General features: G+C 39.7%; 2 protein-coding genes across 3 annotated transcripts in view; one reads left to right on the top strand and one right to left on the bottom strand.

Annotated features, from left to right (window-relative positions):
* Positions 1-764: 764 nt before the first annotated feature.
* cep85l (centrosomal protein 85L) lies at positions 765-18,809 on the bottom strand. Of its 2 annotated transcripts, none has more exons than XM_085373055.1 (12): positions 18,645-18,809; positions 16,003-16,817; positions 13,825-13,910; positions 11,715-11,832; positions 11,457-11,624; positions 11,193-11,345; positions 10,101-10,255; positions 8,649-8,766; positions 8,519-8,569; positions 7,612-7,719; positions 3,915-4,095; positions 765-931 (listed from the first exon to the last, which is right to left on the bottom strand). In XM_085373055.1, exons 1-12 carry the CDS (start codon positions 18,688-18,690, stop codon positions 765-767), a joined length of 2,166 nt encoding a protein of 721 aa, XP_085229181.1. In that variant the 5' UTR covers positions 18,691-18,809. The 2 variants fall into 2 exon arrangements, with proteins under 2 accessions (XP_085229181.1, XP_085229180.1); XM_085373054.1 differs by having other exon boundaries at positions 3,915-4,092.
* A 5,076-nt stretch (positions 18,810-23,885) lies between these two features.
* LOC146617848 (uncharacterized) overlaps positions 23,886-24,667 on the top strand; it is a 5,850-nt gene continuing 5,068 nt past the window's right edge. Inside the window, exons 1-2 of the mRNA XM_085373537.1 lie at positions 23,886-24,431; positions 24,513-24,572. Of these exons, the coding sequence (XP_085229663.1) occupies positions 23,900-24,431; positions 24,513-24,572 (592 nt within the window). The 5' untranslated portion in view covers positions 23,886-23,899. The remainder of the gene's footprint in view (positions 24,432-24,512; positions 24,573-24,667) is intronic.

Here is a 24,667-nt window from a genome sequence, read left to right as displayed (position 1 = left end):
TGTTGTTGTGAAGTTTGAAAACAATCTTTAAAAATTGTGAGTGACATAAAGTTTTACTGATTTGGACATTTGATGTCACCTTTTTGTTCTTGCTTTCAATCAGCTCGAGCTGTTGGTGTCTATCATCAGATGCTAGACTGCTAACAAACAGACAAACAAATGGAACCGATCACCTACTCAGTGCTTTCAGGGGGACAATAATATTCTTTTCATACTTTAAGTGCAATACAAGAATTACTGTTATATACTTACTTAAATATTGTCCCCTTACTTTATCTCAGTGTGCAGCTTGCTTTATATTTGTATATACTCTCTTTAACACATGTTTATAATAACTCAATTACATTCAGTTCCTTCGTACGATCTCTCTTTATTGACCTGACATCAGAGAGCTCCTGCCATGTATTAAAATACAAGTTGCATCCAGCAGCAGCAACACGATTAGCTGACTGCTGGAGAAACTATACAGATGGGCCTTTGGGATCCCAGTGTCTTTCCAAGCAGCTGTTTTTCCAAATTAGCGGATCCTCAAAACTGATTTTTTAAAAGCTTATTAAACAGTTTAGGAAAACATTAACAAACATTGTCCTTGTTCATTAACATGCTCCACCTGGATACTTTTTGACAGGAAGTTTGGGGTTGTCCCATATATATGTGAGCGTGCTGTCCACTCAGCTCCAAAGGGAGATGTCAGTTACTACACAGCAATCATACAAGTATCATTTTGCATTCTTTCTCTGCGAAGTACAGAATGTGAAAGGAAGTCACTGAGAAATGCAGTCACCCATAAACTGATCGTAGCAGTCTGAGATGCTTTTCCTCAGCGCATCGATGTCTTTCCTCAGCTGGCCAACTTCCAGTAGCTTTAACCTTAACTTGTCTTCCACTGCCACCACTTTGCAGTCACTGTCCTCTGCTGAAAAGGTCAGCGCTGAACAGAGAAAACAAAGGAGAAAATGTTATGAAAAAGTCAAGGACAATATTTAGTGAGCCAGATTATGACTGCATGAAGAAATGTGAAGCAGTGCCTTGAAAAGAAAATGATTAGGGCAGAAGGCACCATACACATGTCTCTCATGCAGTGCAACTGTGCTCTATCGCATTGAGACTGTCGCTACACTCGGGGTATGACTCCATGATTAGGGCATCAGGGCACATGGAAACTTCTTTAAGACACTTATGCTTGACTGGTCACGCCCACAGCTGTGCAGAGTGTTGGGAGTCTGCATCAGTATTACGACTGAGTTGGTTTACAGTATTTAGTCCACCTGCCTGTTTAATGGGAAGCATATGTTGACTTTCTGGCTGTGACCCCTTGCCTGCGTATTGCTCATGGTTTACGTGCTGGGTGGGACCTTGCTGTGTCAAGGCCCTTTTAAATAGGACTCCGCCCAGGCTGTGCTGACCGCTAGCTAGAGTGAATGGCCCAAAATTTGTGATGCACTGGCTGCCTGGCGAGTGAGTTTAGAACAATGTGTTGCTCACAATGTCACGGGTTAAACACTCAGTGCTTTGTAAAACAAAAAAAGAAAACTCAGCTGTAAGTTGGGTGTGATGCTTGCTCGCGGTTCATGAGGTCACATGCTTGATGCAACCTTCCTATGGCGCCTAATGGAAGAGGATGGCGAGTGAGTTCTCTCCAGCCAATGCAGACAGCCTTGCGTGTTGCTCACAGAGCCATGAGTTACACGATTGGTGCTTTCTTCATGTGAGTTGGCTGTGACTCCTACTAACATATTACCAGTGCGAGTTATTGTGCTTGGTAGGTCCCTGCTGCATGCAGACATATAGGAATCATATCATTGTTGGGTTTTCCTCTGTATGTATTATTGTAAGGTCTACCTTACAATATAAAGCACCTTGAGGCGACTGTTGTTGTGATTTGGTGCTTTATAAATAAAACTGAATTGAAATGAATTCAACTGTAAGCTACCTGTGGTCCTTACTGGTGTATTGCTCTGAAGTTTGCCACAGTGAGGTCCCATCCAGTGGCTTCAACAGACAGCTGATGGTCCAGCAAGTGAGAACTTATCTTATTTTATATGTTTAAGCATGTTTATTGTTACATTTCTTCTCTATCGGGGGAAAGGAAAGTTAGAAATGACTATCCACTTTTATGCATAATCATTTCTAACTTTCCTATTAGTCATGTTAACAAATACATTTGTTAGCTGGAATATCTGTGGATTTGGAAATCAGGCACAAAATATTAAACATAGGGACATCATATGTGGATTTACGTCTACTGCAAGAAAACCACTTGTGCAAACAGAAGGTGAAGAAGTTTGATTTCATGATGAGTCAAACACAGCTCTGAGTGGTTTCCACAGATTTATAATCTTTTTGTGGGGTAGGTCAGATGTGAGGAAGACAATCTTTCATAAATAACCTAAAAAGTTCAGAAGGATGATGTTGTAGTCTGGGGCTAGCATCTGTTTATATACGTAAATCTTAAAATCTGTGTGTGGGGAACACTAAGAAAAAAAAAGTTGGGTCACAGCTAGTTTTGTTCATCCAAGTTATAAATAATGATTTTGTGTTTGATAGAAAAAAAAAGATATTTCAATGCCCTGAGATATGTTGTTGAAGTTCAAAGGTTTCTGATAACACAGGTCTCCAGAAAAAAGAAAAACAGAAAGAAAATCAGCTGCGTAGTACGGAAGAGGATTAAGGCCACTTTTTTTTCTTCGTTTCCAGAATTCTGAGAATCATGAGAAAAAAAAATTCTGAGAAAAAAGTCAGAATTCTGACTTTTTTAAAAGAATTCTGGAAAAGAAGAAAAAAAAAAGACATACTCACTATCTTCTTAATCCTCTTCCATACTTCCGTAGCATGGGATACTTTTGGTAAATTTTATGTTTTTAGGGTGTTGAATCAAAAAATGATCTCCATCTCCTCATGTTTTGCAAAAAACATTGATGCTTCTCTGAACACGCTTTCGCTCTTAGAATATATATTAAATTCATGTAAGAAATCATTAGTGGATATGTTTTTTTTTTAACTCAAATATAGGATACCAGATTTCAGTTTAAAAAGGGAAATTGTATGCTTAATTAAACTTAAAAACATGAGTTTTGCAAGAAAACCTGACGTGATGGAATTTTAAAAACATTTTTCTTGGTTTCAGTGAGTAAAAATCTACAAGAAACAGTCAAAAAACCCTATGCAGATTTTTGGTTGCAAACCTGTGTAATTAATCAGATAATTATAAAATAGTTTTTGCAGCTGTTTATTACCATTTATTTATTTTAAGTTAGTAAACATTAAAGTGAAACCCTTTAACAACCTCACTTTACCTCAGCTGTCAATACGTTAAGTAAGAACCATCCACATGTATTTTACTCTGGAAGAGGCTGTAAAATTTTGAGTCTGATTCAGATCCATGAGTCAGTGAAACTCACTTCTGTCAGATGACACCAACAGTATCACCTCAGTATCGCTAAGCACTGTTTTTGTAGTTGTTAGCTCTTCCTTTCCGGCATTACCAAAGCTTTCTTTGAATTTGAGCTGACATTATTGAACTCTGACAGTTATTGAATAAACTCTTGTGATTTTTAGGACATTAGTGGGTATAATGTTAGCTTATAATCAGCAGCTATTGTCGTTGTTGTTGGCTCCAGACAGCTGACAACTGAAATCTTGGAATGGGATTTAAAATTAAATCAACAGCTCCGAAAATGAGTTTGAGAGCCCTATTCCAGGAATTTTACATGCGCACAAAGAAAACTGCTAACTGATTACTAGGTGACTAAAATAAAAAAATATATATATATTTTTTTTACAAATGCTACAAATCTTATTTGTATCAAAAAAATCATAAATGTCTGTATTTGTGTTCGCCCTCTAACTACAGTAGGTTACAAGTGATACATAAAGAATAAGTATAAATAAGTATAAAATGTATGCCTACATACATGTCATTCCTAGAAGCAAAGACAGGTTGGGCTCTTTCCCCTGCGCTCTCTGAGCCAAGATGCTGCAGAGACCCTGGAGGTCCAGTAGACAAAGGGACATCTCTTTCAGCAGCTGGTCCACTTCTGGAATTTCCACATGGGCTAAAGAAGACACCAGCAACCCTTCGTCCATCACCTGCTGCTTGTCAGTGAAAAAAAAAAAGAAAAAAGAATTTTTTTTTTAAATATCTTGGAACAACATGTTCCCATGTATCAGAAAACCCACCTCTCAGGGATCACTGCAACTTTCAATCTAGCATGAGTGCTATTTTTTTTTCCTATTTAACATGCACTGACAGCTAGGGATGGGAATTAATGCCAATTTAGCGATTCTGATTTCAATAGCGATTCTCATTGGGTTCTCACTGGCTCACTTTGAAAGTAACCACAATCTTTAAGCAGCATATCAAAGAAATTACATTCATGCAAACTAACTGCATGCTGTGGGATCACAGATTTGTGTATGTTGGAGGCATTTCCCCTGTTTATTGGTCATTACTCAGAAAAGTAATGTGTTACACATATTACACAAAACACTTTTCTTGGAAGTCATGCATTACTTTTAAGAAGTACTGCACTTAATTATTTTTATTACTCCCATAAGAATGTAATTTGTTATACTACTCTTCACATTACTTTTGCATTTCAAACATATTATGCAGACACACATTTTTTCTCTCAGTATTTAGGTATGAACACAAAAGCACAAATGTAATCCAAATAAAATCCAGCACACAGAGACTACAAAGTGAAAGCCACAGTCATGTAGAATATACACGTCTGTTCATGCTTAGATGTACATCATTTAAATGTGAACAGACAAAGACGGAGCCTGCAGCACTGCTCATCGGTGCCTTTTTTACCTATTGAAATTCAGGGTCTCGCTGCTGGTTCAACATGATGGATTATCAGAACAGTTCACTCCACTATAGCTCTCCCCACTTTCCAACTGTTTCCAGACTCTCTCTCAAACCCACACAAAGACTGTTCACCATAGGGGATTCTCCAAGCAAACCTGAGCACAGTGAAAATACAGACTGGCATCTCTCTCACAGGCAAGCTGAAATATTAACTCAAGGGTTGGAGGTGAGTTGCACTAACTTATTCAAGACAATGATCCAGTGAGGATTAAATAACGGCCACTCCCACTGCTCTTGCAACAGTTGTATAAAGATCGAATGGCCAGACACCCCATACTTCCGAAAGACCTCCCACAGAATACTCCAAGGGACATGGTCGAATGTCTTCTCTAAGTCCACAAAAGGCATGTAGACTGGTTGGGCAAACTCCCATTAACCCTCAAGTATCCTTGAAAGGGTAAAGAACTGGTCTAGTGTTCTGCAACCAGGACGAAAACCGTATTGTTCCTCCTGTATTCGACTAACGGATAGACTCTCTTTTTCAGCACCCTGGCATAGACTTTGCTGGGGAGGCTGAAGAGTGTGATCCCCCTATAGTTGGAACAGACCCTCTGGTCCCCCTTCATGATGATGGGAACCACCAGCTGGTCTGCCAATCCAGAGGTACCGCCCCTGACAGCCCTACAACACCCGAGGGGCCCTGCCACCAAGGAATGGTAAATGGACTAGTTCTTATATAGCGCTTTTCTACTCTGAGCACTCAAAGTGTTTTACACAACTTGCCTCATTCGCCCATTCACACCCATTCGTACAAGCTATTTTTTCTATGCTCCAAGAGCTTTCCATATAACATTCACTCGTACTCATACTCCGATGGATGCACTGGAGAGCAACTTGGGGTTAAGTATCGTGCCTAAGGATATTTGACATGCAGATGAGAGTAGAAGGGGATTTAACTACAAACCTTCCGATTAGAAAGTGACCTGCTCAACCACCTGAGCTACAGCAACAAGGAGTTGTTTAACTTCAGTGACCTTACACCAGTGATGGATGAGTCATCCCCCTCGTCCCCAGACTCTGCTTCATCTACAGAAGATGTCCTAGTGGGATTAAGGAGGTCTTTGAAGAAGAAAGTCTTCCTCCATGTCCTCTCCGAACTCCTCCCACAACTGAATTTTTGCTTCAATTAATGCCCGAGCCACGTTCCACTTGACCTGTCTGTACCTATAGGCTGCCTCTGAAGTCCCACAGGCTAACCAAGCCCAATAGGACTTCTTCACCCTGATGGTTTCCTTCACCTCCGGTCTCCACCATCTGGTTCGGGGGTTACCACCACGACAGGCACCAACCACCTTGCGGCCGCAGCTCAGTGCAGCAGCGTCAGCAATGAGGTCCATTCGAACTCAATGTCCGCAGTCTCCTGTTGACAACCCCACAGGTGGGGGCCTCTGCCAGGCGTTCCCAGCTTACCCTCAATATCCATTTAGGTGCCCCAGGTCTGTCGAACATCCTCTCCCGCCACCTGATACAACTTACTACAAGGTGTTGATCAGTTGACAGCTCAGCACCTTGCTTCACCCGAGTGTCCAGAACATACTTCTGCAGATCTGATGATACAATTACAAAACTGATCTTATGAACTGCGGCCTAGGGTGTCCTGGTGCCATGAGCACTTATGGACACCCTTATGTTTGAACAAGGTTTTTGTTACTGTGGTTTGCACAGAAGTCCAATAACAAAACACTGCTCGATTTCAGATCTGGCAGGCCGCTTTTTCCAGCCACGGCCGTCCAGGTCTCACTGTCACTGCCCACATGAGTGTTGAAGTCTCCCAGTAATGAGAGAGTCCCCAGGAGCAGCACCCTCAAGCACCCCACCTAGGGACTCAAAGGCAGCCAGGTACTCTGAACTTTTAGGCCATGTTATGGAGTAATGCAAAAGTAATAAAACAAATTCAATTCAATTCAAAATCCTGCTCCTCACATACAAGGTTTTAAATAATCAGGCCCCATCTTATCTTAATAACCTTGTAGTACCATATCACCCTATTAGAGCACTTCGATCTCGCACTGCAGGCCTACTTGTTGCTCCTAGAGTATTTAAAAGTAGAATGGGAAGGAGAGCCTTCAGTTTTCAGGCCCCTCTTCTGTGGAACCAGCTTCCAGTTTGGATTCGGGAGACAGACACTATCTCTACTTTTAAGATTAGGCTTAAAACTTTCCTTTTTACTAAAGCATATAGTTAGGGCTGGACCAGGTGACCCTGATTCCTCCCTTAGTTATGTTTTTCCTTCCCACTGTCGCCAAAGTGCTTGCTCATAGGGGGTCATATGATTGTTGGGTTTTTCTCTGTATCTATGAAGCGCCTTGAGTGCCTTCATAGATACATTGTTGTGATTTGGCGCTATATAAATAAAATTGAATTGAATTGAATAGTGTTTTTACAGGGAGTAATTAAGTAACACACTGCCACACTTTTTAAAACAGTAATGAGAAATATATAATAATGGATTATTACTTTGAGTAACAGCACCACCACTGTTCATATATCATTGATAGTTGGAAAGAACTTAATCTCAAAAATAAAGCTGTTGGTAGAGAATCAAGTTTAATAAGTAAATGATCTGAAGACTATAATTAAAGTAATTTCAGTAAATGATATGCTTAATTTTCCTCTCATGTGATGATCTGAGTTGTGGCTAAAGGTTTGGGGCAGAGGAGATTCAGCACCTATCAATGACTAACCAAAAATCAATTAGACAGGCAGAAGAATTAAACTAATACTTCCACCACAGATACCTGAAGGAAGGCTGTACTGGGTGTATTCAGGCTTTTTCCCTTTTCTGGAAGGTAAGAATATTGCTGACGAGAAAGGCCTCTTTTCTTCTGCAGTGTTGTGCTGGTAGACTAGCAAAACAAAGAATGTGACAGATGAGCTTATGTTTTCTACAGAAAAATAATATACAGTCATTGATCGTCTTCTTCTTTCAATGTGTTTAGTCTTTGTCACAGTGGATGAGCTCCATCTCACTAGATCCAAGAGCCTATGAGGTCTTCTCCTGTCTGATGCCTTCATTCACAACTGCCCAGTATATCCACTATCCATCCACTGTACATGTCCAAATGATTTCAACTTTGCCTCTCTAACCATTTATCACATCCCTCGATTATTAAGTGAATTTCAGGCTGAGAGGTACCATAGCTGATTTTGGCAATAAATCAAACAGTAAAGACTTGGATCTCAAATTTTATGACTGATGCCTGAGCAGGAAAACTTTCTGTTATGTAATCTCACTTATACTGAAGCTTGGAACTGTTCTCAAATAATAACAGCAGGAAGTTAGCCTGGTATTATTATTATTATTTTCTTTAATGAAAAAATTTTTTTTTTTTCTCAATACAGTTTTCTAAGTTTGCAGATAATGCTTTGGTAGGGTGAGGTCGAGGTCAGTGTCTGTTTTGCAGGATGACCACAACACTGCATCAGCCTTTCACGGCTGAGGATTTAAAAAAAACAAAACACAAATTGTCTTCATTACAAGTTTCTTCAGGCGACATTTTTCAAACAAAGTAGCTCTTTTGCTGAGTGATTTTAATTCATTCTCATGTGTTGCTGATCATCTGTGGTCCTCCTGATTATCAGATGTAAAGAAATACAGCATATACAATAATTGTACAGTGAGGGTGTAGATTTATAACAACCTACCATGAGTTGTGAGGTCAGTCTCTCAATCTGTTCTCGTTGATGCTTAAACAGCTGGAGGTGATCAGACACAACACGTGAATGGCTTCTTCATGTGTTTTGTGTATGTGCATAAATGTGTTTAGAATGCTACCTTGCTGCTGTGATCTTGCTGCTTAATAAGCTGACGGTTTTCCACTTCAAGCCGCTTCAAGTCTTGCATAGGTAGCCTCACTCCATCATCCAAACACTGCTGCACCTTTTGCTGTAGACTTTACCAGAATAAGACATGAACAAAACAGAGACATGAATGAAATGAAAAGAATATCATAAATAGATCATTTAGTATCACTTGTGTCATCTTTACAGTAAATGAAGATGTGTGTTTACAGTTAATGCACGTGAACTGTGTAGTTAACGACAGGAAATACTTCAGATCTGCCAGTGCGCATGTACCATATGTGATCATAATCTTCTGGAACTGTACCCATAAAAATTACAAATACAGGTGGCTCCAAGTGGTACCGCCCTGACCTTCTAGCAGATTCACCTATGGTATAAATGTGAAAGCCCCAGGCAGTTTTCTGAAAATTTGCCATCTGACCTTTACTTTCAGTTCAAGCTCACTGGGATTTAAACTCTTCTGAAATTTTTACTAGATGCATCACTAGAGGCTGAATGTGAAATTCCTATGTGAGTTCCTTCTTGAGATATGGCATTCCCAAGATTGACTTCTGACCTTGATAGGGTGACAGCGATACACTAACAGCGCTTTACGACTAAGGGGTAAAAATGTGTACCCAATTTCAATTTGGCTCCGTCTTCTACAACATTGTCTTTTGAGCAAATGAAGACTGATTGCACCACGCTTGCTTACATACTTCTAGAATGCTCCTTAGACTATTCACTGTGACTGCTTGGATATATGCTGCAACCTTATTACAAATATTAGTGTAAAACAACAAATATCAACTTCTGTGTCAAAGTGCAGATGAGGACAGACCATTAACCCCCCCATGAAAACATATTTTTTAAACTATTAAAAAGAACAGGGAATCCAACTTTGGATTCTTTTCTTTTGATCCAAAGTTTTATTTTCAATGCCCCAAAATTCAACAAATCTTTTCTTCAAGTCTAAACCAAAGTGTAAGCTCAAACCCTTGTCTTATTTTATCAAAACTGATCTAATAATGCTCTCTAAAGAAAACTTGTACGTTTAGTAATGCTATTTTGGACATGCCTTGCTCTGTTGAAGAAGCGCTTTAAAGAGGCAAGGAAAATTGAATTTAATAATTGTTTAACTCATTTCAACTGTTGATGACCTAGGCTAAGATATGAATCTTTCCTAAATTAAAGACGAATTTTTTTTGCACTATGGTGATGAATCAGGAGATATCTATCATCCTTTAGACATTCACAAGTACAGCTAATAATAAGACGACATCCAGAGAGCTGTCTAAAAATATCAGCAGTGAGAAAATGACCTTGAAGAACCTATTTTAAATCAGGCACTGTATATTTTCTGATTTTAGTACAGTCCTCACAAATCTGTGAGAAACGACGTACCTTATTTGCACACAAACGTATCATATACACATAAATATACCTATGTACAGATGCAATCAATTCTTTCTCTCTCTTTGCCTGCATCTTCATCTCGATGTCTTTGTCCTTCATCAAAGTACATCCTTCCTCTAGGCTCTTTTTTAGGTGAGACACTATTTTCTCCAGTTTCTTGCATTTCTGCTGTGCCTCCTCCTGCTGAAAATAGAAATATGCACAGTAAGATAGTAGAGCAGTACGAACAAAACCTAATCCTCTCTCTGACTGACTAAATGGGGTCTCACAATTTTAAATCCTGGACCTTAATCTGTTTATACTCTATATAAATAACATACAAATGTCTAAATTATTAAAATATAATTTATTTCTTGATGACATCACCTAATATTGTTTTGGGAAAAGTCTGGAATGGCTTCTAAATATAGTGGAATTGGAATTCCAAGAAATTGTTTAATTTAAATGAGAGCAAACAAAGTATCTAATATCAACAGGCAAATAAAAAATAAAGTCATTGATGAACAAGGTTGAAATGGAAAGACTGTATGAAAATACATTTTTGGTAATTGACCTTCACTTATATTCAAAATCATCCAAGAGTTTTAGTAGATACACCTGGGTTTTAATTTGAAAATCCTAGGTGACATTTTTCTCCAGTTATCGTGTTCAAAAGGTCCACTGCTGGTGGACCATCTTTAGGAGTAGTCTGGGTTACACAAGCAATGTGTACACAATTTTACACATTGCTTGTTCCTTTAAAAGTGATGCAGCACATTAATTGTTTACTGCCCAGAGAAGGTAATGTTGAATAAAAACAGAGCTTAAATGTAGGCTTAGCCTACCTCAACAAATTTTATCTTGTTTTAGGAACATATTTAGACTGTACCCAGTCTAGGGGTCGAGAGCAGAAGAAAAGAGGAGTATATGGTGAAAACAAACAGGATAAAACAAACTCAGGGATTATATTGTAAAACTGTCCTGCAGAAACCCATTTGCACTACGCTCGGAGGACAGAGGAGTCCCTGTCCCATATGAAACGCCACTTGCTTAGAGTTTCCAAGTCTCTAGGATGAAAAATGTCTCTGACTGATCAACCTGACTCACCTCAGGGTGTATGTATGCTCATATATGTGTTTACCCTGTTGGCCTGGACCTGTACTTCATCTAATGTTGGCAGGTCAGAAAGGTATTTCTCCAGTGTCTCTATGCGTTGCTGGTTTTCTTGGTTTTGGTTGTTCTCTCGCTGAAACTTCTTTTTTAGACTACAGATGTAGCGATCCCTCGTTTTTATCTGTGGATGAAGAAAATACATATTCAAACATATGTTTACGTTACTATACTTTCAAGAGTAAAGTACACTTTAAAGAGTAAAAAATGTTATATATATTAATTATTACTGTACCCTTTCCTCCAGTTTTCTGATATCCTCTGAATATTTCTGAGTAATTTGCTTGAAGACTTTGCTGAAATGGATTGTGTCAAGTTCAGCCACAGCTAATTTCTTAACAAGTTCTTCATCACAGGACAACTGATCAGGTGGCTGCTTGCGTGAAGTTCTCATTGTTGAGTCCTTAAAGATGACCAGAACTTGTGCTATAACTTTAATTATAAAAATGTTTTATGTGGTTATTAAATTTGGATATGAATGTTCATTTATTACCTGGATGTTTCGGGTGTGAGAGTCATCAAACAACCTTCTCTGGCTCTTTAAGACCTGATGTATTTTCTGTTCATTATCTCTGATCCGCGCATGTAGTAGCAAGATCTGTAGCTTTTGTCTGAAAGACAGAATTCGTTCCTACTTACAAAGATTCCCACCTGTATTGTTTTTTCCATATGCAATAAATAAATGACTAAAATAAAGTTTATTCGAGAACTGACAGGGTGAACAATTTGGATCTGCAAAAGATACCCAAACATGCCAGATGAAGAGTGAAAGTAGTGACAAAGAGAAGCACCAATGTTTGGAACACTTCAGTGTACCATAGTATTGTTGTGTGTTTTTAGGATTTTTCGCAAGCCTTTTTATACTTCAAAGTAACAAGACTTTTCCAATAAAAAATAAAAAACAACATCAAAGTTGTACATGTAAAAGGTTAGAATTTTGCTTTTGTAACCTTCAGGATGTCTGTGAAGGTTCTCAGTCATCCAGGTCATCGTAGTCAAAGGAGCTTGTAAAGAAAAGCGTCTGGACTTCTTTAAGGTGCTTGAAGACGTTTCACCTCTCATCCAAGAAGCTTCTTCAGTTCTAAGGTCAAATGGTGGGGAGTCCTTGACCTTAGAACTGAAGAAGCTTCTCGGATGAGAGGTGAAACGTCTTCAAGCAACTTAAAGAAGTCCAGACGCTTTTCTTTGCAAGCTCCTTTGACAACCTTCAGGATGCACTGGTGTGGTTTGTAGTCAAATCTCAAACAGCAGGCACAGGAATCACAATATCCACATCTAAGGCCATGATTCTCTGCCACAAAGCGGTAGTTGTAGCTGGTGTTTTTATTTGTTGTTCTTCTCTTATCAAATACACAACTCCTTATTTGCTACCACCATTTTCACTTTTTACTTAAAACTCTGTAAACTAACACAAGTTTTATATTTCCAATGCTAATGGAGTGAAAGCAGGAAAACAAAACAAGTCAAATCAACAAGTGTAAGCCTGGGTGAATAACAATATACACAGTTGCAACTGATCGCAGCTTGTTCCACAATAACTTTCACATATTTAGTTTGAGATAAGTATAGGTATTGGTGGACTGTTCTTATATTTTTCAAAGAGTAAACTGAGTACAGGCTGTGGGTCTTTTCTTGGCAGCTTTAAGGGCTCAGGTATGGACAGCTTGCTGCACTTAACCTAGCTGCAACTCTGATTTTTGGCTAACTTCCCTTTTCAGTGCCTTGAGTTTGGCCTCTAGTGTCCTTCTACATGGAGGCTAGTGCTCCTTGAGGCTGTTCACCTTACAGCCAAGCATCACTGCTGCCATCGTGTAGATCAGATGATTAGATTCAGTGATGGTTGCACTAGGGATTATCAGTAATGCTGCATTCACATCTTCGAGTACACCTTCAGAGGGTACAATCGCTTCTTCCGAATGTTGGAACACTGAGCGAAATGACGAAACTGACAACGAAACAACTCAGTGTTTCGTTGTCAGTCTGGATGTTGGGTATCAACGATCCCATAGATTCCACATCCTCTTCATGTAACCTCCTCCGCCGGGGTTATTTGCATAGTATAATTCCAACAGCTCCCTGTTTTCATCCCTTGTTGACTTATGCCTCTGTCAGTGCGCCACAGGGTGGCTGTGGCTACAATGTAGCTTGCCATCACCAGTGTGTGAATGTGTGTGTGAATGGGTGGATGACTGGATGTGTGAAGCGTTTTGGGGTCCTTAGGGACTAGTAAAGCGCTATATAAATATAGGCCATTTACAATTTATGCCTTCTTGTTCTAGTAGCCCACTTCTCATCAGTGTGTCCTGGTTCCTCAACACCTCATGCCAACCTTGGTTATCTAGACAATGTTCGAGCTGGTATGGCTTCAATTATCTCTTTCTTGCTCATATCCCTATCCAAGGTAGGCATGAGGGGATCTGGTCTGGGGATCCTTACTGGAGACAGACGCTCTGGTCGGGAGTCAGACCCCCAACCTGAAAGTGGGTAGTGTTACCCCTACTCTAAATGTATATATGCATGCATCTGCATGCAAACACACACACACACACACACACACACCCATATAGGGCAACTAAAATATCTGTCTGTTTGGCTTTCAGTACCTATTTATCTGTTGCTCTCTTTGTCTCAGTAGATCCTCTTTTACCTTAACCAGATTGTTGACAGGCAGGGAGGTCCCTCTCAGCATCTGGTAACACACAAATATAGAGAAGACAAAATCTAATTTATGCACACAGCGAAATCATGACATAATGTAAAAGCCTTAGTTGAAGTCAGTTATAATCATGTAGTAGAGAAAGTTTTCACAGGACTGCCCAGTGAAAAACTAAGTACACCTCATGATTCAGCAGCATGTAGTTCTCTTAGGGTCCTGACAGAGCATTTCAGTTGCGTTAAGGTCCAGACTTGAACTGGGTCATTGCAACATCTTTATTATTTTTTGTGCATTCTTGTGTAGATTTGCTTTTCCCTGTTGGACAGATGGCGTTATATTTACAGTGATGTGAAAAAAATACACTTTTCCTGATTTCCTAACTTCTGTATGTTTGTCACACTTAAATGTTTCAGATCATCAAACAAATTTAAATATTAGACAAAGACAAAACAAATAAGCACAAAATGCAGTTTCTAAATGAAGAAGTTTATTATTAATGGGGGAAAAAATCTAAACCTACATGGCCCTGTGTGAAAAAGTGAAATCACCCCTAAACTAACCCTAACTTGTTGGGCCACTATTAGCAGCAACAACTGCAATCAAGCCTTTTTCGATAACTGGCAATGAGTCTTTTACAGCGCTGTGGAGGAATTTTTGCCCACTCATCTTTGCAGGAATTCATTCACAATGAAGGGTTATTGAACATGAATCGCCTATTTAAGCTCATGCCACAGCATCTCAGTCAGACTTTGACTTCATTTTGGGGGTTTTTAAGCCATTCAGAAGTGGGCTTGCTGATGTGTTTTCTATCATTGTCCTGCTACAGAACCCAAATACCCAAATACGCCTGAGGTCACAAACAGATGGCCGGACATTCTGCTTCGGGATGTTTTGGCAGTCCATATTGTCCAAAACAACCCCACCATCACACTACCACCGCCATATTTCACTGTTAGATCCAAGATAGCGCCGATGTTTGTGGCTCGCCATCTACCTGTCTTACCTGTTCTGTTTTTCGTCTTATTGATAATGTTAACTTTGCTCCAGTTTGTTCTGTGTGTGTTTGTTCTAGTTTTTACCCTTTTGCTATGTAAAGCACTTTGGTCAACCTCTGTTGTTTTTAAAAGTGCTTATAAATAAATTGAATGATTGATTGATACTGTTGGTATGATGTTACTTTTCTGAAATACTATGTTACTTTTACGCCCGATGTAATGGGACACAAACCTTCCAAAAAAATAGACAATCAGAAAGGGGACAAACACTTTTTCACACCACTGTAACTCTAGAATACTATAATACAATGATTGCAAGATGTCCAGTGCCTGAAAAAATAATTACTGGTATGAGGTGTTTGTGCTGACTGTGGTTTTTGAGTTTGGTTTTTGTCAAACATGGTGAATTTTATATCCAATCATCTGAATTTAATTTGGTATTATTTTATGCCAGTTCATAACAGTCATTTCAAAACAGCTTGTTGTACTGTACGGTAAAACAAAAACTTTAAAACACTGGAGACTGTGTGATTGCCCCAGCAGTCTCACAATGTGTTACCAAGGTTACAGTTACAGGGAGTTACAGGGAGGACAAATATCTATTGGGTCATTGGTGACCAATCTAGGTTTTAGGTTAGCAGCAGGGTTTGGGTTGACTTAACAAGCAAACCGTTTTCATATAGCCAAAAACCTAATAACAAAATGTATGAGATTCATCTGAAATGTAACACATTGTAATTTGTGAACTATTGCTAATTGCATCTAAAACAACACCCAACCTTATCTCTAAATAGAGAGCTACATGTTATGATGTTAACAGGGAGAAGTTCATTGCCCCCAACCTAAGACCTCTGTCAAAACCAGACTCAGGGAGGGGTAGCCAACAGCAGCTGCTTGGTGAGATTAAAGACAAGACATATTTGAAAGCCATAGAAAGACAGTGATCAAACCACAAGTAACTACCTCTCTGAATAATAGGGTTGCTGTGTCCTAAATCATCCTTTCTCAATCTATGAGCATATTTACCTACACAGGATCAAGTCGTGGTCTTTTTATTTCCATACTTTTTCACTTTCCTCGTTTCTATGTTTATTTTCACTTTTATATGATAGCTGTAAAACCCCACTCACCTGTTTAAGCCCTGGATCACATTGATGTCGCTGTTGCCATAGTGACTGCTCATCTCCACCGCAGCCCTCTGTTCCAGTATCACTGTTATGACCAAGTTCACCTCCACACTTTCCTTTGAGCCTGTGCTCCATGTGCTCAGTCAGCCACATCTGGGTGCGTGCTTCAAGTTGAACTGGGGACGTTCTATTAGTCTGATGACCCAGTGGAGAGTCCATTTGGTTGTATGAGATGGGTTGATAAATACTGTAGTCCATGTATTGTTTCACTGGTGAAGACAGAGGTGAGAAAAGGGACATATCTGCCTCCAAACCAGTGGATAGCCTGCAATTGTTGTACTGGTAACCTGTGCTGGCACCTGGCGAGTGCTGGAGTAAGCTACTGCAGGCTGTGGGAGAAAGTAGCGGTAAATATAAGTCGACATCGGAAACTTGAGGTACCCTTCTATGCCTATGCTGTAGAACTCTATCTAGGGATCCTTGTGCATTTGGGTTGTACCGATATCCTGCTGTGCTAGTATTGCACGTATCAGTTCCTAATGATAAGTTGGAAAGCGAGGAGCACCTCCGGATAGACTGATGGTCCTTTGTGTCTAGACAACTTTGTGGGTCCAGATGAGATGTGGCTGGCACATGCTGCTGAGAAGACCAGTACGAGTAATTTGTGCTGTGGCTTGAAGCTGGCATTTTAAAAGTGGTTTTATGTGAGGATGAAACAAATGGCCTTACATGGACAGTAGGAATGCCATTATCCTGGCCCAAGTGCTGCTGCAAGAGTGGCTGGGAATACAGATGGGTGGTACTGGAACTGGAGTCATCTAGGGAAAGATATAAAAGGTTAAAGAAAAAATATGGGAAGGATCAAATAACAACACCAACCTATATTTATTGAGAACTGTAAAAAAAAAAAAATCCCTTCAAGAAAGGGTTTTAGCATAAAAAAAAGAAAAGAAAAAAGGTACTGTATCCATTTACATAAAGACCGCAGTGACAAGATTGTGTATAATGCATGGATGGCTGTAGCTCAGGAGGTAGAACAGATCATCTACTGATCAGAAGGCTAGTGATTCAATCTATGGCTCCCCCAGTCTGCACGCCACTTGGGCAAGATACTAACCCCAAGTTGCTCTCCATTGCATCCATCGGAGTATAAATGTGTGTGAATGTTAGTTAGGAAGCACTGAAAAGCACTGAAGACAGTGAATGTGGTATGTTGTATAGAGCGCTTTGAGTGCTCCGGGGAGAGTAGTAGCTATATAAGAATCATTACCATTTACCATATATGCTCCTTGGGAAATCTATCTTGTAACTTACGACGCAACCCAAAACTCCTTTTAACCCTACGCCATAATCTTCCAGGGTTTTCAGAGACTTAAGCGCGTGTGCTAAAAGAGTAAGACATTTTCCACCTTTGTCAACTTCTTTGAGATGCCAAATGAAGACTGAACTCAGAGCTGACCTGGAAACTTCAGTGCTGAGATGTCCAAAAATATCCAAACACACCACAGCTGTGCACAGAGCACAGCACAGCTCCACTGTCCTTTCTCAGATTCATCCATAATCAAGATATTTGCTATGAACTTGTCATGGGCCAAGACCACCAAATTCCTCTTTCTTTTTTGTAACATGGTGAGATGACAGGACCTATCACACAGCATTAACTTTCCCTTTGTGAGCTGCTGGAAGCTGGGGTGGAAAGAGAATAAGCTTTACTAAAATCGCTGTGATTACATCAGAATATGAATCTGTTGAGTGCACAGTTGAAAGCTCGGCGGGGCTTTGTGTCGGGGTCCTCCAGTAGGCTCTGTGCAGCAGACAGGCTGACAGAGAGAAACACTTCTCTACCAGACTAAATCTGTAAGAACAGCAGTGGAAGTGTCTCCCACTGATTGTACAAATATAGATATATTTTTACTTGTTATTTATCTCACGAGTCGCTGTGATTTGGACGACAGAGATATGCTGCTTCAGTTTGCTCTGCCCTGCCTACTGAGTAACCCGACTCCGGCTTATTTTCATACTAACATTGGTCGGGTGTTTAGCTGGGGGGCGGGATCTCTGCCGAGTGCTGCGTGAGCGTGGGCACAAACAGAGCGAACCAGAGGCGAAATAGTCTCATTTGTGCCTTTTCCAGTGGATTCTTCAGCTACTGTAGTAAATCCTGTCCATATTCAGTTTGTGGGTAATCTTAATTTTCTTTCACAACTTCTAAAAGTTTGACTCTTGGCCCAGAGTAGAGCCCCGATGTGATGTATATTATATTTATCTGATACCTTAAGAACTCTTTGTTTTCACAATATGACTAAATTATGTACAGTAATAACGCTTGTTATTCAGGCTACTTCAAAAATTTACCATGAGAATTGTTTAATATAACGGTCATTTAACGATAAACTATAAAGCGTGTTTACATGTATTTTACAACATACGATCAAATATTTGAAGAATATTACTAAATGGACTATGCTGTGGCATCAGATGTCTGTGCTAAAAAATAAAAGCCACGGATGACTTCTGGCTCGGTAACAACGGAACCAACCGTGCCGTATACTCGATATGTTAAAGGATTTAACAAGGACACAGCACTGCAGATGAAACGGAACCAGCTCCTTACTTGGCTATCATGTATTTCCAAAGCTCCTTACCTGTTTTATTAGATTCCATCTTTAAATTAGAAATGATTGGATCCATCTTCAAAATCACTTCTGCATCGCATTTTTTAAATAAAGGTCTTTTTATATCAGAGTAGGGAAAATCACGTTAAGCTCACTAAGATGACAAAGGAGAATAAAAGCAAGACGTTCAAGACGCGACAGTCTCCAGCAGCAAAGCTGTCATATATGCATACTTCCAGTAAACGAGGCCGTTCTGGGTTAACCATGAGTGGAAGTGCACCCAGTAATCTCTTCCTCCGACACCCGCATGCGCCTCATAGTAATTCTTCGGCTGGGCTGAAACCGTTCCTGGCACAGTAACGAAATTATTCAACAAAAATGTGCAAATAACGTGAGAAGTCTCGTGCTTTCAGTCAGCCTACAAATTGCTAGGGTGACAAACCGCGGTCAAATTTCTTGCGCTTCTACAGTCACCTTTACGGCAGCGCCTGTTCTCTTTAATTCCCGATCGCATGTATGACAAGCCATTAGTGCCAAATATCGCCCCTTTTCTAACCCGTGGTTTTCTGCCACCCGGATGGCGCCTTGAACGCACCATCCGAGTGGCCAATAAACACGATTCTGATTATGAGGTATTTCCCTCTGGACTGGATGGCACACACGAGTAAATTAAGTAGAAAAATGTCATGTATATAGCCTCTTTAAAAATTGTTTTTTGGAAACCACAAGAAGAGAAATATGTTGCATTCCCTTATGTCATTTTACATCTTCACTGTCAGTAGACAATTGTGAACATATTTTGATCTGGCTTTTTTTCCTTAACTCAATAGACCTGGCACACATTCTACAAAGACAACTCTCTTCCTCTGCTTCAAGCTCTTTGCTTGTAGCTTGAACCTATTCGCTGGAACGTTGAGGACAATATAATTGCACAGCAAAGCAAGACACGGGTAGGCAAAATTCTTCATGTTTCTCGTGCACGGGAGAGACCGGACAGACGCCGTTCCTTCGCTTGACCCCAGTTGCTCTCTCCGTTCTCCCGTAACACTGCTCTTTTATTGAGGTTAAATGAATATGCATAGGGTCATTAACATATAACATCTCACATAGGTATACATGTAAACAAAGAATACTGTGTGTGTGTGTGTGTGTGTGTGTGTGGGGGGGGGGGGGGGGGGGGGGGGGGGGTCAAAGTGTGACCCCATAAACGACTTCCTTAACCTGCTGGTCTGGAAAATCCAACAGTTCATCTAAACAAAAAGCACTTAGACTAGAACAGACGTAGCTACGTTAATCCTACCATAAAACAATAAAACAAGGTACGACCTCTCCATGCTCCTAGGATGTAGGTGTGCATTCCAGTGTGGAATACACACCAAGCCTTTGCAGCCTGCTAAAGATCACAGTCCTATCACTACACAATTGATTATACACCTCTAAGCATATATGGTTAAATATTTCTAAGCATAAATGACAATCAACAATACAAAACCTAACAGAAGCGCAAATACTTATCTCAGTCAGAAAGCAACGCGTCCTTGACTGATGGACCCTCTTTAACTTATCAATTATGCATTTAACAACTAAACTTGTATTGGATGTTGTGTTTGTGTTGGTGCTTAAAAATTATAGTATAGTTCATAGGCGTGTCACTATAAATGTTTGTTTAATGTATGTTTCCAAATTTGCAGTATTGATGGAGCACTTGAAGATGGGTCATTTGGGTGACTAGTAAACGATGAACACAGGACACCAAATTGCAGAATGAAGTTGATTGAAGCAGAAGGGAAGCCACATCTCTGCCTTTTTGCACTGAAGGAAAGTGAAATTACTTATGACTATGGTGGGAAAGAATGGCCCTGGCGGAAAAAGGTGGATCTGTTATATAAAGATAAAGCAAAATGCACAAATGTTTAATTATATTTAAGAGAGTATCAACATGTATGAAGTAAACTGCCCTCAAGTCTGTTTGTCATTCTGTAATTACACATATACACACAAACTTGGAAGATGATGTTTGATGATAATAAACCCTTTGAGTAAACATTGCATCAAACTTGCAAACTTCTTACAATGTCAATATAGGAAGCCCAATAAGGTACTGGGTCTGATTAATCCAGACCTATTCCAATAGATCAATCAGGCAATTTGCAATACAAATGCTTGATGGTGTCTCTACACATTTTCAATGACTTTTTAGTAGAAGTCCTTTTTATCTCAATCCTTATTAATTAATGTAGGATAAACATTTTAGCTTTTCTGTTTCTCATTAGATCATTCTGCCAGAAGTCTTTGAGCCAAGAATGCATTCTGAAACATGGCCTATGTGGCCCATAATGAGTAGTTTGGTCAGGTCAATTTAAGATAAGATATCCTTTATATCTATATATATATCTATATATATAGTTTACTAATTAGTCTGTTTTTAAAATAACAATGTTTTATATCTCAAATCTGATGAAAAAAATTGATTATTAGGATGATGCAGTATATCATATTCATAAGTTTAAAATGTGTCTTAAACTTAAAAAAAAATCTGCTTTTTATTCTGAATTATGCGTTGGTTTTAAATTCACTTTATGCTTGTTTATATTTAGTGGTCTTAGTGAATATAATTTGTGATGTGTGGGATCGCTACTTTTTAAATTATAACTTAATGAATCATCGGTTGTTGTCTAATGCTGTGGTTTCTTTGTATTTGTAGAATGCCGTTGTGTGTGGCATAAGATCTGCCTCCAGACATCTTCAGAAGACTGGGATATGTCCGACGTAAGTGTACAGTGAAATTCAACCTGGAAAGACTCAGATACGGAGAAAGAATTAGACATGCTTTATTGAACATTAAATATTTGGCGGTCAGACCCCGGCGGGAAAACTGTTGATAAAAGCATTGCTGGTTGAAGTAGGAGGTCTTCCCCGGGGTCTGGACACTGGTGGTGGTATGGAGGCAGGGGGCAAGCATGGGGGTGCAGGGGTGGTGGAGGGATGCGAAAACGCTGAGAGGCCGAGCTATGGGTGAAAGAGCTTAAATGCTCGGAAGCTGAATGGAGGCGTAGGTGCGAGGGAGCTCCGGATTGGCTGCGCCGGAGTGAGCAGCTGAAGGGAGTTGAGATGATGATGATGATGGAGACGATGTGCAGGTGTGTCTCCCAGGTTGAATTTACGCAGGCTTCATTATAATATAGTTAATATTGACGTAGATGCAGTTCGTGAAGATTGCCACATGTTGCTTGCTCTTCCTTTTTCTTTCATCACAAAATTATAAGGATAATCAGTTTTGTAAGTGTTGTCTCAGATAGAGAATTGAAAGCAGAGAGATTTTGGACTGGATAGAGTGTAGAAGTTATGTGAGAGAGGCCAGAAATAAATAAACACATTGTAAAAATATTACTTAGATTTTATTATAATCCTTTGTAAAAAAAAACAAAAAAAAAAAACAAAACAGTTTCATACAATCTAGTCTCAAAGGTTTTACAAATTTTGATCTGTGGGGGTCATTGTGGGAGGGGCTCTGGGACCAGGTTAGGGCTGGTGTCTTAGTTTTTTTGTTTTGTGTTTGTTTTTTTTGTTAATGTCATTGTTCAAAAAATATAAATTGGATATTAGAAATGGGACAAATATCAAAAAAGTACTGAATCGATCACAGATTGCAAATTGATCAAGCAGAATCAAAATACTTGCACAAAATACATATCTGCTGCACATTTTCTTCTTTAAATCGGGAGGTATTTCTTAGTACTTTTAAGACATCTAGAGACTTTGGTTTACGTCCCGAGCTCTGTGACGTGAACAATTTAGCATTTATCCTTCCCATGTTTATTTCTGTTATTTAATCTATGCTGTATTTACGAACAGGGTGATGTCTCATCTGATGAAGAATACATCCCAAATTCTGCATCAGATTCAGAAAGCTCAGGAACAGAGTTGTCTATTGAGTTACCTGGACCATCAAAAAACTCCCATGCTGCTAGCATGCCTGATTTATGCGTTACTTTTGCTGAAAAAGAACAGACCATGGATGTTAAGAACAACTTTGAGCACATTTTGAATGATCTTGAAACTACTGATAATCTTCATCCCGACCAAGAACCAGACAGCTCAGAGTCATGCCAGCAGAAAACAAAAGATGCATGTAGCGAAAAGAGTACTGTGGATATTAGCCAAAATGAATCCCCAACCAAGTCAACAAAATTAATCAAAAGCACAGTCAATTTTTGTTTTGTGTGTGGAAAACCTCAAACAAAATTTGCACGTCATCTGGAGACGCATGTAAATGAAAATGCTGAAGTCGCCCAGGTGCTTCAGTTACCCAAATCATCAAAGGACAGAAAAGTTCATCTTGAAAGGTTACGAAACCTTGGTAACTTCAAGCACAACTCTGCTGTTAAAACCACAGGATCAGGTTGTCTTAAAGTGAAAAGGATCTCAAAAAAGAGCAGCAGCAGCGCTGAGACATACGAGTACTGCTTATACTGTAAGGGTATGATATCCAGAAAAGAAGTTTCTCGGCATATGAAGAGATGTGCTTTAAGACCAGAGAATAATGCTGAAGAGAAGCTGAAAGATAGAGTCTTTGGTATAGCATCTACTCAATCCACAATGTCTCAGCCAATTTCAAGTGAACTCTACTCAGTACTGGGCAAGATGCACAAGGATGATGTGTCTAGTGCAATAAGGAATGATCATTATATTATGCAGTTGGCTCAGTCTCTTTTTAATAAGCATGGAAGTGACAGATCAAAGCATGAGTATATAAGACAGAAAGTAAGGGAACTTGGGAGATTACTTGTGACTTTGCGTCACACAACAAGAATCCATAATATGGAAGAGGCAATAAAACCAGCCAACTTCTTTATTCTTACTAATGCTGTCAAGAGAGTTTCAGGTTTTGATACTGAAACCAGCACATTCAAAGCCCCAAGTTTAGCCCTGAAGCTTGGACATTCTCTCAGAAAAATAAGTGATATTATCATGTGTCGTGCTCTCATGGAAGAGGATCAAGAGGCTCAATCAGGAGGTTTCACACACTTCATGAAACAAAGTGGTCTGAATTAGTTTCCCATTCAGCCTTATCAAACCTGAGTGAGGCAAAATACAACACGGTCGACAGCCTTCCACTGACCAGAGATGTTCAGAAGCTGCAGTTATATCTTGGTCAGCAAGTGGAATCGGCTAGGGAGAAACTAGGTGATAACCCAACAGCAGGAACTTATGCAGCACTAGCAAAGGTGATCCTTTGTCAAGTGATTTTGTTCAATAGGAGGAGGGAAGGTGAAGTAGCACGTATGACTGTCAAAAATTTTGAAGATCGTGACATGTCCAAACTAAACGATGACATCAGCTCTGGGCTTACAGAAGTTGAGAAAAGGCTTTGCCAACAGTTTGCCAGAGTGGAACTGAAGGGGGAAAAAGGACGAAAGGTGGCTGTGATCCTGACTTCTGATATGACCGATAACCTGTCACTCCTCGTTAGTAAGAGGAAAGAGTGCGGGGTATCTGAAAACAATATGTACCTTTTCGCCATTCCTTGTAGTGATGGTCACTACAGAGGGCAGTTTGGTCAGTTTGCAGATGCTTGCGGAGCAACAACAACTAACCTTCGCAAACAGATTGCCACGATAAGCCAAGTCATGAACTTGAAAGATAATGAACTAGACCAGCTGGCCGATTTCCTCGGCCATGACATTAGGGTCCATAGAGAATACTATCGACTGCCCCAATCAACAATTCAGCTGGCTAAGATCTCCAAGTTGCTCATGGCCATGGAGAAGGGAAGTGTGAAGGATATTCAAGGAAAAACTCTGGATGAAATTGGTGGTATGCATGGTTTATATGTTGTTAAATCGGCTTGGTGTTTGTGAATATGGTTGGTCTAATAACATTTTTTCAATTTTATAGATGACATAGATGGGATGGCTACTGGATCACAGCAACTCCCTGATGCTTCCACATTGCGAGGTACTGAAATTATTGTATTCTGTGTTATAGACTTTGCAGTTGTATTGATAAAGTATTTAAAATTTACATTTTTATATATTTAGATAATGTTATTG

The sequence above is a fragment of the Diplotaxodon limnothrissa genome, linkage group LG15 (genome assembly GCF_057381915.1).
Source record: "Diplotaxodon limnothrissa isolate DT_005_m linkage group LG15, D_limnothrissa_male_GT1.1, whole genome shotgun sequence".
In the NCBI taxonomy this organism is placed as follows: domain Eukaryota; kingdom Metazoa; phylum Chordata; class Actinopteri; order Cichliformes; family Cichlidae; genus Diplotaxodon; species Diplotaxodon limnothrissa.
The sequence above is the reverse complement of the archived record's forward strand: the minus strand, read 5'-3'. Positions and strand labels throughout refer to the sequence as shown.